General features: G+C 42.3%; 1 protein-coding gene across 1 annotated transcript; it reads left to right on the top strand.

Annotated features, from left to right (window-relative positions):
• The first annotated feature begins 6,714 nt into the window (after positions 1 to 6,714).
• LOC147998813 (uncharacterized) lies at positions 6,715 to 11,405 on the top strand. Its single transcript, XM_087595469.1, has 6 exons — positions 6,715 to 6,872; positions 7,890 to 8,049; positions 9,237 to 9,380; positions 10,013 to 10,179; positions 10,901 to 11,006; positions 11,130 to 11,405. Exons 1-5 carry the CDS (start codon positions 6,746 to 6,748, stop codon positions 10,963 to 10,965), a joined length of 663 nt encoding a protein of 220 aa, XP_087451595.1. The 5' UTR covers positions 6,715 to 6,745; the 3' UTR covers positions 10,966 to 11,006; positions 11,130 to 11,405.
• The last annotated feature ends 2,991 nt before the right edge of the window (positions 11,406 to 14,396 follow it).

The raw sequence follows: 14,396 nt of genomic DNA, 5'->3' as shown, positions 1-14,396 counted from the left end.
GTGCAGAAGTTGATCATGGGGAAGTCTGTGTCCCAGTTTTTGGAAAAAAAAATAGGATAGTCCTTCAAGTGACCTGCTTCAAAGGATTGTTGTCAGAGCTCCTGGCCCAGTGAGTTGAAGGTGGATGCCACAGTGACACAGGAATATTTGCTGACTGACTCCCAGGGTAGCCAACAATTTCTGTCATTTCTTTAGATTTGGAAGCTGTTTGCTCTGAATTTCCTTTTATTCAGGCAACATTTCTCCTCCTCAGATCTTGGATGGGGTTGAAGATTAGATAGTTTAGTCTTAACCTTTTCTTGTTATGAGAATCAGAAAAACAAACTTGTTCACCATCGTGCAGAAATGTGACAGCCAGGAACCTGGACAGGAACAGGGTGGACATGGGAGGCTCAGAAAGCAGGGCTCTATGGACACTCCACAGCAGTATTAAAACTCCTGCGATATCCGCTCTGGCACCATAAGTCCTGAGAGAGGATGGGGATGCCAGGAGAGTGTGCGTGGTCTGCCCACTGCCTGGGACTTTTAAAAGCTTGTACCACCCCGAGCACATAGAAGAGCTTGAGCAGAAAGAGGCCGATGCCCAGAAGCCGCTGCTGTGGTAGGAGGCAGTTATGGCGGTTGGAGGTGGGGGTAGAGGTGGAGGAGGGATGGGAGAAGACCGAGGAGTTTCCCCAAAAGACAAGAACAGACATCATCCTTACTACTCCAGAACCCACGCCAATCCACCCCACCCCTAAAATGCCCAGTCCACTGCCAAACGTCCCCATGCCAAGTATTCACAGCTTCATCCCCACTGTGCTCATTTCTTATTTTTTTTAACTTCTTATTTATTCTCTGTGAACCTCACATCCTGCAGCTCAACTCCATTCATCTGCCCTCCCCTCAGGTCTGCACTCCACCCTTGCATCCTGCTCTAAATCAGAGCAAAAATAATCTTCGTGTAGAAGCTGAATAAAGAAAATTTGTACGCAAAAAATGTGTCAAATTTTAAGGATGAAAGACATAAACGCTTAAATTGTTTGGAATTAATGAAAGTACATTTGGTCTCAGAAGACTTATTATGGTTAATAAATGAAAGTTATGATAGATAAGGGATACAAAGCTTAAAAAGTGATAGAAAATGATTTAGGTACAAAATTTTAGACTAATATAATTTAGATAATGAAGTACCTTCTCCAATTTTGCAAAATACGAATGGACAGAATATTGTGACAGTAATTCTTACCTGATGCATCTCATAAGTTTTCTTATTTTATCTAGCTTATTAATGTTAAATTAAAGGTATTTCTTGGAGTAAAAGGGGAAATGCTGAGGTGACCTCCCTTTGTACTAAGGTGTGTCAACTTTCAATTGTTAGTTCTGTACTGGCAGTGAGCTAAGTGCTGGCAGGATTTCTCTTGTCATTTCTATGTCCCATCATCAGGTTTGCTATTTTGTGGATGTTTGTCCTTCTCATCAGCTCAACACAAGCTAAGAGATGTATCAGGTGTTGTCTCACTGCCGATTGGATGTAATAAAGATCTGATGGCCAAGAGCTTCGTCAGGAAGTATGTGGGCAGAACTTCCGGGCATAGAGAGGGACATAGGCAGAGGCAAGCTGAAGCAGGAGATTCAGAGTAGACATGGGCAGGAAGAGATATGGAACAGACCACGGCAGAGGGGTAAAGAGCTAACCAGCAGGTGGGTCTCAATGGTAGAAGAATGGGGTTAATTTTTAGAGAAGATGAGGGACTGCCCAGTGAAAGGCCTAAGATTCAAACTATGTTCGAATTCTCCATGTCCCATTTACACCTCAGGCAACTCTGTGAAAATAGTACACAATACAGTATTAACATGGCTTTGAGTCTGTGGTTTGGTTACTTTTGGTCACTGTTCCTCAAGACTGCAGGAGAAGGAACAACACACAGGGCAAACACATGAAAACCATGTGCAGCTTTGAGTGGAAAAGATCACTAAGAAGTTTAATGTCACAGCAAATTCATGTGCTGAAGAGGAGGGTGACATAGTTAAGGAGATGAATGTTATTAACGATAAGCCTCCTGCCTCTGTACTGTAGAGATGTGGAAGGTGTCCTCAAGGCAAGACTCTTACCAATTAAAGTTCCAACTTGGAAAAGGGAGCTCAATAGATTTCGTGCTCCTACAAAGCAAGTGCATAGGGAAGCTGCTGCAGTTGTCATCCAAGCAGGCAGCTGACAGTTCAGTGCACCTCATGTGGCACGGAATTTGGAGGAAAAAAGATTTTAAGATTCAGGATGACATGAACAGGACCAGGAGACTCTCGCATTTATGTTTTTATTATTTGAGGCTTGAATTAAATGATACTCATAGTCTGATGTTTTTTAGTTTTCTTTCATCACTTTATCTACATTTCCAATTTATCTCCCACTCCATGTTCCTCTACATGACCCCCTCTTCTGTCCCCCACACCCTCTCCCTATGAGATTGCTCCTCCACCCACCAATTCACTCCCGCCTCAGAGGCCTAAGTTCCAATATCATGGTTCATGAAGCTTCCTCAGAAACAAGGTTCTCCCGTCCCAGTGATCCCAGATAAGCTAGTCCTCTGCTACATATCTACCTGGAGCCATGGGCACACACTGATTCTTTTATTAGTTACCTTAGTTAAGGTGTCTCTTCACCTTAATTCAGGCTTAAATTCACTTTGCATCCCAATTGCTGTCCTTCCTCTTGTTACTTCTCTCCCACAGTTCCTCCCCAATGTCCTCACACCATCTCCTCTGAGAGAGTAGAGGAATATCCCTCAGAGTGTGCCTCCACCAAGACACATCAAGTTTTTGTAGGGCTGGTGCACCTTCTCCCACTGAGGCCAGGGAAGACACCTGAGTTAGGGTATCAGATTTCACAGACAGGCAAACCTTTGGGGATAGCCTCGGCTCCAGTTACTTACAACAGTGTATGTAATACTGTATTAAACTTAGTAAGGTTTATTTACCTTCACCTAGCAACTCATCCTGAGAAACAGTGCTCTGGCCTGATGCTTTTGTTTTCAGCCCTATCTTCCTCTTTCTTCTGTGCTTACCACTGTAACACAGGAGAAGCTTCTAATATTAATGTTGCCAGATCTTTCCGGTCTTGGGGGATAATTCTATTCTGAGTTGTATATGGATGTAATATCTTCTTTACGTATGATGAATATATACTTCAGGAAAGGACTGCTTCCTTGTTTCTATTAAGATCTAATATGACGAAAGGATTCTGATTAATATTCCAGAATCGTAGGCCACCAGGTTGGTATGTCATCACTCACTGAAGTGAGGTTAATTGTATAACACCTTTTGGCCACCCACTTTCAATGTCATTATGTGGTATTGCCTTAGGCTCTTTTCTACATTCCCCTGCTTTTGGCTGAGTATATGTTTGAGGTCTCTCTGTGACTGTGCAAAGAAGTAAGAGCTAGGGCTGGGCCACAAAATAAGAAAGTACTTGTTCATCCAAAAACAAAAACAAAAAACAAACAAACAACCAAAAAAAGTTCTAGGGTAAAATATCGGTGCTAGTGCTGAACTGAACTGCCAGAGGTAATTTTTTTTAAAGTAAATAACACTATCTTGGGGCTGATAATATGAATCCAATATCCTGTAACATAAGTTTGCAATGTTGCCTGCATTTTATAAATCAAGTCTGACCACCATTTTGGTTCTTTCCAATCATGTCTGAGTGCATCATCATGGGAACCCCAAAGAAAATCAGAAATGGGTCCTTGAAGCTGATGCACAGGGCCAGTATAGACCTGAATATTACAGAGGACACCTTGACTCTTAACACAAGGGATCATTTCTCCATCCCTCTGGTCACATAATTTATGACAAGACGTCACCTTTCCTAACCTTAGCTTCTTTTCCTAAGTGCTGCTGACGGGAAGATTTGGTGTCAAGAGGTCTGGACTCAGACCACAGGAACACTGAATTCATTTAAATAGGTGTAGTTCATTGAATGCACACACCAATACAGTTCAACCAGAGCAACAGCTCACAACTGTGTACTGGACATTGCTAGGCCCAGCTCATTGCAAAATCCACATGGGCTAAAGCACAAGTGCTGGAAATGCTGCTGTCTATGGGCCCTGACTCGGGTCATTTTACACATAATTGTTCCTATTTTCCTTGAATCTAATGGGTACTATGTGAAGCTCATAGTTGGGGAACTTGTTAAGATTAACAAACCTCGTAACATACGGAACATAACAGGGTATGTGACCAGCACCACACAGTTCAATGTCAGGTTTTTTTGTTTTTTGTTAGTTTGTTTGTTGGCATCCATGATGTGGAGGCGTATTACAGAACAATAGGAAAGAGCTGGCTGCTGTGTAACAAATTTGCTGCTATTAAGGTAGGTACGGGAGCAAGACCTCAGCAACAGCCCTTAAGATGGGAAGGAGATGATGTGTTTGATACCTGAAAGGAGCTGCCTCAGCTGTGTTTCTCTGCCTGCTCAGTGCCCATTCACCATCACTCTGTCCCTGAAGAGGAAATCAAGGTCTGCCCCCTGTTGCCTGTGAGCCAGGACTAGGCACAGAAAGGCAAGGCCACAGCGCTGGTTTCCAATTCCTCAGTAATGCTGGATTTCCAATAATGTACTTGTATACACAAATACAGTGTGGTAAGTTACAATATATACTAATCATTTCTTACATAGGGCAACAGTTGACTGACTACAACTAATTCTATTTAAAAGAGAAAGAAACCTGGCTCTTGTGGAAATATACAAAGAAATATCTATGGTGGTGGGGAATGAATTCTGCCATGGACTGAACTCAGAAAAGAGGGGTTGGAAGAAAGATGCATGGTTAAATAGCCCACCAGGTTCACATTGTGTCAGCTTGATTTAATCTAAGGACAAAAAGTGGAGTATCTCTGATGGCTTTCTTTTAAACCCTTGAAAGGATCCCTGGGGACTGGCCTCAGTACTTCATACTTCTTGCTGGGGCAACAATGCTCAAGGAAGCTTGAGACTGTCATAGGCACAGTATTATGCTAGATATACAGAGTAGATAATACTAAGATGTTCAGATGGTGATATCCATTTATATATACTCTTAATGTGGACCTAAGAAAAGAGAGATCAAGGTCCTTACAATAGAAAGATCAGTTCCATTTTTTTCTACCATTCCAAACTGAACGACTGGTAGGGAGAGAATGGTAGATAATCGAGAATTGGTGGATGATGCTTTGAATGAAGTGTGGGTTTCTGGGCTGGTTTTAGACAGGGTCACAAGTATCCCATGTTGCCCTCTCCCTGGCTGGCCAGGTTCACTTTGAGCTCAGATAAACCTCCTTCCACTTTCCAATAGATAGGCTTACAAGAGTGGCTTCCAAGGACTGTGAGGACAGCATTAGCCTTTGACAGTTGAGGTGTGTAATCCACAACTATAGTTTTAGCCACGTTTTCCCATGTCTACCAGCTATTTCAGATTGTTGCTGTTCTATGCCTGACAATCAAGGACACAGAAAAATAACCTGATAGAGAGCAAGGACATGGTGATCACATCCTTACCTCTTCTGTACGTTCTGGATGAGGTTTGTTAAAATTCCAATATTGCAAAAAGCTTTATATAGGGACATCACATCAAGGGTCACTGTGCACTGTTCTATCTAAAATGTCTAATCAGAACTGACCACCAGATAACACTTCCTGCAGTCCTCATATGAGAAGCTTTGGATTTTGTTTTGACTTTTCCTTTTCTCTGTCTTTCTTATTTTTTGCTATATGGGTTGAGAGAAAGATAGTTAGGGCCATGAATTTGCCCCCAAAATTTGAACTATGGATGTGATCAATCAATGTTAGTGTGTGCATTCTATAAAGTATTCATTTTTCACTTTGATAGATGCTTTTGTGTTTGGTGTGGTGGCCATTTTCCAGTGTACAGGTGCTGGGACCTTGCTCTATCCACTTAATGATGTTTATAGCCTCATTTTAGACCTTTCTGTGCACCCCCTATATCTCTTGACTATTTTATTTTTCTGATAGAAGCTCATGGTATATCTTACTCAGGCCTGTGAGCAGTGCTCCTTTGGCGACATTGGTGCAGAGAGGAGAACCCCACAAGCAGCATGAGGTTCCGTTCACTGGTGGCTCCAATATTGCACTTTCCTCTGCCAACTGGTCTCCACACTTTTCCTAGCACCATAAAGATTTCAACTCTTTCTCCTAAGGAATATTCTGGCAATTGTCGATTGTTAAGCACATGACTTCATGAGTGTTCCCCTAACACACACCCATGTTGTAACCTACATGCAGACTATTTCTTGATGTGATTTAAAGCACCCGTACATAATGAGACAGAAGAAATTTTGACTGCATATTCAAGCTGGTATGAAATCTCAGGAAGTTTTAATGGCTAACATTGGTGAATGAGGATAATTTGAGTTAGGATGAGACATTTTGGGGCAAGATATAGAAGGAAACATTCATTTAGATGCATAGGAATTACTAAGGTTTTTTTATAATCAAGCCTTGAAGAAAATTTGGCTTTGGAAGCAGGAGATGCTCAGTGACTCTGCCCCAGGAAAGTCTCCTGGAAAGGGCACCTCAGCTTATGCTCAGTACAGGGAGAACATTAGCAGGGAGGCAAAGTCTGCTCCCCATGACATCTGCTGTCCCTTCTTGGACATTCTATTGTCTCCTAGAGAGTTCTGGCATCCTCTGTGATGTCACCAGACATCAGTGACAACCAGTGCCCTAGTTTCTCTCAGTCTGAGTCTGGCAGTTACAAGCTAAGACATGTTTTCCCGTCTTCGCAAGCATTTTGGGAGGGGGAATGTCGATTGTGGACAGACTAGAGTGAAGGAATCTGGCCTTTCGTCTCAAAGTAATGATGGACAAAGACAGCACTTCTGGGGAATGTTTAGTAAGTTCTGGGCAGTATATTTTGAGCTCCCTGTCAGGGGGGCTGGAGGCTTAAGCTGACCTTTCTAGCAATGGGCCACAACAACTGGAGCATCTGAAAAGGAATTGAATTTCCATGAATATCACAATTCCTGAAAGTCAAGGATTTCAGAACTTTAGATTCTCTATCCCCACTGGGAGGATATGGTTAGGCCAATGCTATTACACTGTGAACTTCTGGCCTTTACTTTTCAGTTCATTTGGTATGTTACATTGATATAAAAACACCATCAGGAGTCATGGAGGGTCCACCTTTTTTGAGTTTAGACAGGGCAGCAATGTACTTCACTATCATTGCTTCTTTAAATACAGTGGATATCTGACAGTAGGAACAGGGAGAAAATTGTGCTCCAGGCAATAACCTTATGTTCTTAGACCTTCTCTGATTTCTTCTAATTGCAGGGTCATCCTTAGCTTTATATATTAGAGGTTGTGTGTTACAAACATTTTTCTAAAATACCAAAACTATTTGGAATATGTGGACCAAGTTTCAGCCTGTAACCCATTGGCACTTCAGGGGTTTGGTATTTCAAATAGGGGAATTGATAAGTCTGTTGACCATGTCCTCCCTGGAAATGCATTTAAATCCAAAGATATTGGCCTAGAGTATCAGGGTAGGACATCTGAGTGTCTCCAGTCACTCAAGTCCTGTGGATGGTGAATTTATCATCTGAGTTCTGAAGCCACAGGGGTGAGGGTCCTGAAATAAAGCTGTACCCTGTTCAGTTAATGATAATCCTGGAGAAGCCATCTCCGTAGTACATGTAAGCACCTGATGTCCGGCATAAGGAACAACTGGCTGCTTACATCTCTTGGTCTCTATAGAGTAGTGGGAGAACTGAGATCCACTGAGGATAGACCAATCGCCTAGCAGTGACACTGGGTTCCAGGCTTGTTCTCCTGTTTAGGCCTAACTGTGGTCTATGTACACACTATGCATTCTCCCCATGCAGGTTCACTTGTGTTCTTCTACCTACAGACGCTGGGAGAGAAACATCTTCCCCTGAAACTGCCCCAAGCGAGAAGCAGGTCAAGAAGGAAAAGGAGAGGCTGATTAAAGAGCTGCAGCTCATTACCGAGGAGAGAAATGACCTGAGAGATCGCCTGAGGTTTCTGACAGAGAGATCCAAAAACAACAGGTATGAATCGCTCCAAACACTCTTGTTTCATTCCTGGGTCTGCAAGGTCACCTTCATCTTATCCTATTAAGGTTTTGGGTTCTAGAAAGCTGTGCATCCCTAACCACCCTGTGCTAAACCTCACCTCCCATATAGAGGAGATTCAGAACCTTGACCCTTCCTGAGGAGAGAGATGGACAATGGACTCATCTGCTTCCATTTATTGAAAAGCAGAACTTGTGGTCTGAATGAAGAATTCGGGGATAAAGTCAGGGAGAGTGAGTGTCTAGTGTGCATTTGCAAAGCCCTTGACAGCTGGTGGCTTTGCAAGATTGTAATTGCAGTGAGTTTATGGTGAGTCTCTGTACTTGCTAGGCAGGGACTGAGTGCTGGAAGATCCAGGCAGCAGCCTGAGGGGCCTGGTCCCAAACAGTTCATCTCAATGCTTGACTAGAAGTTGTCAGGCTCAGGCCTGTTTGTTATTGTCTGTGTGTCTGTGGGAGCCCCTCAGACACAGCAATGGTGCATGCATTTCTCCTGGTTCTCACAGTGCTCTCTGTTTCCATATTTGCTTTTCTCTTTCTCTGACTCTGTTTACATTTCTCTTTTTTTTTGTGGGTGTGTCTCAGTCTGTGAGTCTGTGTGTGCATACATCCAAATGCATATGCACAACTGTTATATGTTTATATTTCCCTCCACACCTGGAATATAGGAGTCTATGTCTTGGCCTGAGTATTTACCTGTGACACTTTCATGGTGATGTGAATGCTTTGTTCTGGGAGCCCCACGGTCAACAGCACAGTTCTTTGCTTATGTGGCCACGTTTGCCTGTATATTTGTATTCGTTGTGCAGATTATAATTTTGGGTTGATATATGGTCTGTTATCAGGACAGGAAAAAGGAAATCACAGGATTCTGGGTGCGTTGGGGGTGGGGGAGCATGGGGAGGTGTGGCCTAGGCTCTTGATAGCTCTACTGGCTGGACTGCAGATTTCCTCTTGATTGAATAAAGGGAGCCAGGGAACCCTCCATCTGGATGCCGAGATTCTGGTGTGCTGGACGCAGAAAAACATGTTTCTGAAGCTGAAGAAGGTCCAATATGTAGAATTCAGAAGGTGTCCTTCCAGGACTGGTGTAGTACAGGACCCACCCTGAGTTCATATCTTCCTAAATGCTGATGTTCATTGTATTCTATCATTTGGGGCCAGGCCACACTTCAGGCCAAATCCATATTATGAAGACCTGGAGAGAATGGAGGAGGGGGTCATGTCAATTCTGCACAACTTAGAGATGGAGAACACTGAGATCCATGAGAACAACCATAAGCTGAAGAAGGAGATTACCTTCTCTAGGTAAGTCCTGGTCAGAAAGGCTGTCACCTGTGGAATGGCCATTTCTGATTTCTTTGTTCTGGATTGGACGGTCTTCAGTTCTGGTTCTATCTCTTGTGCTGTTTACACATCAGTGTTCCAGGGTCATTAGGACTCAGTTTTCAGTTCCATAAAAGACTGTTACTCATCCCAGGACTGTCTAGGCATCTGCAGAAGGCTCTAGATAGAACAGCACTGATTGAAGTCAGCAGAACGTTATTAGGCTGACCTGGGCCTCTGGGGTCATACCAGGTTTTACAACACTCAGTGCGTGGACCACAGGGTTAGCATGACCTTCTCTTGGTTCTACTGACCTCTTTTGCGGGTGTTTGCCAACTACTAATTGATGTTGCCCCATGCATTGGGCTTTCATGGATAGTTGTAGATCCATGTTCTTTTTGAGAGATGTGGACACTAATTGGTGCTCGGGCCAAGCAAACAATTTATTCTTCCCTGAATTAACTCTTTGTGGTTTGTGCAGCAGCATTATGTGTATCGAGATGTATTTTATTAAGTCTTCATGGGTATCTGGGACCTGGTAGAGTTAGTGGGACTTGGGAGTAGGAATGGGAGAAAGGGGCAGCATGATCTTACTCTGCAGACTGTATTTCCAGAAACCTGCTCAGCCAGCTCCTGATGGAGAACACATGCAGGAAGAAGTTGGTCCCACTGAAGCAGGGGAGCAAGGAGGGACATCTTGAGTGTGCACTGAACCAGAAATATTTGGTTGACTTAAGCAAGAAAGATAAAGACCAGCAACGTCCAGACCCAGCATCATCTGGTAGGGACAAACAGCTGTGTTAGCTTAACAATATCTGATAAAATTTGCCAATTTGATACATGTTTGCTTCCTCCTACCTCCTTTCTAATTTACAATCACAACCAGCCAACCACCTCATGTAATGGAATTGTTCATTGCTCTGCCTATGCACAAATATTCTGGGAAGGTAAACACTTTTCAGAAATGGAATTATATTGCAAGTATATTTTGCTGCTCTTTTTGAAGCTGCAGTCTAGAAATGGTGACAGATGAATAACATACCTCATTATTGCATATCCATGTGATAGATTGGATCCTATGCAGAGCTTTGAACAAGTTCGTGGTTCTTTGCCAAATGACACTCTGTGTTAATGTGACCTCTTGTGTAGGAAGCACCTTTCCGGGATAAGAACCAAGTGCAAATGTCAAATTAGTACTTGTCATTGACTTTAACCTTGGTGACATATGGACATCTCCTTTCTTCCGGCAACCCAATGAGGTCTCTTCCCTGTGCCCTGTTCTTGGTTTGCACTGGTATAAGTCTGGGTCCCATATTGTCAGCCCACATTACAGTGAGGCTTGCCGGGGATTTTGCCCTACCTGCAGAGTTAGCAACAATGATATCAGTTAAAAGGTCCATGTCGACTGTCCAATAGAACTGAGGTGGTAGAAGGCAGCATTCTGACAGCTGGCTAGCATTTCCCCACCAAATCAGTGTCTTAAAACTGTGTTCCTCTCCCAGGTCTCAGAAAGTGCAAGAGAGCTGGAATTGGACACACCCCAGTAAGAGAGCTTCCTGAAGAATGAGTTGCTTTCTCAGGAGTCCCTGATGACAAACATCCTGAATGGTAACAATATTTTTTGGATGAATATTCTTCCTCAGAGTTAATTTGTCATTTCTTAGAGACCCTAAATTTATATAACACTAAGCCAGCCTGACTGATTGAGGTCTTACTCACTTTCTTCTTCAGAAAACACAACTTGAGAGACAGCTTGGGGGACCGCCTTTCATTATGTGTGCTAGAGGAGAAACAGCAATACGTCTGTGCTTCTACATGTTCGTTAAGAATATGCTTATGTTTAGAAATTTTTTTGTTATGATTTTAATTGAAGTTTTCTTTTTGTTGTTTCATATTTATGTGTTCTTGTTACTATTTTTCACTTTCAAATATTTTTAAATATTTTTATTCATTTTAATCCTGTTGTGTTGTAAAAATGTATTTGTTATGAATAAAAATTGAATTCTATCTCTTGACTCTTAAGACCATCATTCTTACTCAAGGGTTCTGTGGACCTAGAACTGACAGCTAGAGATGGATCTCTGCATGTTCCATGGAGCCTGGGCTAATAAGTGAATTCAAACTCACTAAGGGGTACCCAGTGTGATAGTGTTTTTTGTGTGGATAATGTGGCTGTGTCTCCAACAAACACTTTATGATGTAATCACTGACATACTTTACCCAATTGTTAGGGGCATGTGGTTCTTCTGAGAGAACAGCAGATGCTCTAACCTGTGAGTCATCACCACAGCTCCTGCAGGTGGCTTTTGTTATTCCACATGAGGTGCTGTATTAGGTGGACAAGATCACCTATGATTAAATAGAGAGATCTCAGGAGATGTGTGTTCACAGGGAACTTACTGAGCTTGCCTGCTCAACGTGTTAGGTTGCCAGGCATCCCTTCAGAGCTCTGGTGTTCTGGACAGCTTCATCACCCGCCTGCTGGCGGTATGAGGACATCATCTGGGAGAAATTGTGCAGATGACTGAAGCAGAAGTCCGAGGGCTGTGTATCACGTCTCGTGAAATCGTTCTTAGCCAGCCAACAGCTGTGAACACAGGTTTCTTTTGGAGAGCAGGCCTGTGCAGGCCCAGAACCTAGGTGGGACAATTCAAGCTACCCTTTTTCCATGGCCAATCTCAGATCATATTCAGAAAGTATTTCTTGGGCTAAAGAGATGGCTTAGTGGTTAAGAGCACTGACAGCTCTTCCAGAGGTCCTGAGTTCAAATCCCAGCAACCACATGGTGGCTCACAACCATCTGTAATGAGATATGATGCCCTCTTCTGGTCTGTCTGAAGACAGTCACGGTGTACTTGTATACTATAAATAAATAAATAAATAAATAAATAAATAAATAAATAAATAAATCTTTAAAAAAAAAGAGTATTTCTTCCAGGTGATGGATTTCCAATTTATGGAATTGAACTAACTTACTGATGGTGGAAGTGACACAGAGAGTTAAAGTACAGAAGGAATAATCCAGAATGTCCACCAACAGTTGCTGTCACACCAGGGCTCTTAGAGAGCTCAGCTGTTAGAGAAGCAAGGTAGTCTTTAGTCATTCTCAAGCTTAGGTCTTCTAGTCATTATAAGGTGACCATGACACAAAAAGAGTCACCTATATCAAAATAGAGAATAGTAACTAGATTCACACCACACTATCACATTACTACTGTATTTGAGGTTCTCAGTTAATATCTAAGAACCTGGAAGAGGCCTGGGTCGTGCTACACATACTCATAATTTATGTCCCCATTGTCAGCTGAGATTCTTCATGCAGCCTGGGTCAAGGAGGTCATCCCACAAAGCACAAAACACCCATCTCAGATAAACATGTATGGTTTATTGAATCCAAAACATCCATGAATTTCAGGACACAATTAAATGTTGAAACCTAAGGATAATAAATAGAGAAGAGAATTAAGATTTCTAGTTCATAGGTCCAGTAAACACCTTCAACAAATCATAGCAGCAAACTTCCATAAGGTAAAGAAAGAAAAGGCCATAAAGGTACAACAAGCCTACAGAACATCAAACTAATTGTACCAGAAAAATTCCTCCATTCACATAATAATTAAAACGCTAAATGCACAGATCAAGAAAGAACATTAAAAGGGGTAAGGTATAAATATCTAGTAACAAATAAATTCAGACATATCTGAATTACACCAGACTTCTCAACAGAGATTCTAAAAGTCAGAAAATCTTGGGCAGATGTAATGCAGACACAGGCTCCTATATCCAGCATAATCCTCAATCACCATAAAAGGAGGAACCAGGATATTTCATGACAAAACCAAATTTAAAGAATTCTTTTCTGTAGGAAAGCACAACAGAGGCTAATAGGAGGAAAACTCCAAGACAATGAACTAAACTATACCCAAGAAAAACCAAGAAATTAATCTTCTCTCAATAATTTAAAAAAAGAGAAGCACACAAACATAATTTCACCTATAACCAGAAAAAGAAGAGAATGCAGCAATCATTGGCTTTAATATCTGAACAGATCTTCTTTCCCTAATCCCTAAGCTCCCAGGGGCCAAACTGCCAGCCAAAGTGTATGCAAGGATGCTCTATGGTTCAGGTGAGGCTTGTTGCCCACCAAATGGAGATCCTAGAGGTGTGAGGAGGGAATGGATATGTGTGGGTGGGGAAGCACTGTCACATAGGCAAAGCTGAGCAGAAAAGGGATGTAAGGTTTGATGAGGGGAGTGTGGAAAGCAGGACAACAGTTGAAATGTAAATAAATAAAATTACCATTTAATAAAAAATAGCCAAAAATAAAATAACAAGTAAAAAGGTAAATGAAAATTAAACCAAACCAAACAAACAAACAAACAACACCCCTGTAGTGTATTGGCCTAATGCTGCTTGTATTTTAATGCTAATTGTAGAACTCAAGACTGGTTAACCCCAAATAACTGACCCTGCTCCCAGTTAACTGTGATTATAATGAAGCCAACAGCCAACAGCTGCACAGCAGAGAGATGGGGAAGGTCAGCTTTGAGGGCTTTGCTAGAGAGGATCATGAGGAGGGAAGAAGGAAGAAGAAGCTGCCAGAGAATAAAGGAAGAACGTGTGATGGAGAGGAGGGAGGAAGAGGACAGCATCCATGGTTAAGGGGGAGGAGAGCCTGGTCCTGAGGGCTGTCCAAGGGGAACAAAGAGCAGCCAAGATACTACACAGTCAGTAAGAGTTAGCGTTATTGTTTGGAAAGTAGATCTGGTCCATGGAGGTCAGGCAGCTGCACAGCTACTGTGCTGACTAATGCACACTAAAAATAAATTTAACACAATATGAGTAACCAGTAAGACAGCTCTTTAGCGGATCCTAAAAGGAATACTTTAGTTTGAAGGGAAGGACAAAACACCAGAGAACACAGGGGATAAATTAATAAAACTAGGAAAGTTAATCAAAGAAGACTGTGAAAACCACAAAAATTAACAAAATGACAAA

This window comes from Rattus norvegicus, chromosome 19 (assembly GCF_021556685.1).
Source record: "Rattus norvegicus strain SHRSP/BbbUtx chromosome 19, alternate assembly SHRSP_T2T, whole genome shotgun sequence".
NCBI lineage: Eukaryota > Metazoa > Chordata > Mammalia > Rodentia > Muridae > Rattus > Rattus norvegicus.
The sequence above is the reverse complement of the archived record's forward strand: the minus strand, read 5'-3'. Positions and strand labels throughout refer to the sequence as shown.

Excerpts from the sequence above, each read along its gene's own strand:
- LOC147998813 (XM_087595469.1), top strand. The coding sequence starts at position 6,746 with ATGTTTTCCCGTCTTCGCAAGCATTTTGGGAGGGGGAATGTCGATTGT. Across the intron at positions 8,050-9,236 it reads GAGAGATCCAAAAACAACAG|GCCACACTTCAGGCCAAATC; the intron begins GTATGAATCGCT and ends ATTTGGGGCCAG. Across the intron at positions 10,180-10,900 it reads TCCAGACCCAGCATCATCTG|GTCTCAGAAAGTGCAAGAGA; the intron begins GTAGGGACAAAC and ends TTCCTCTCCCAG.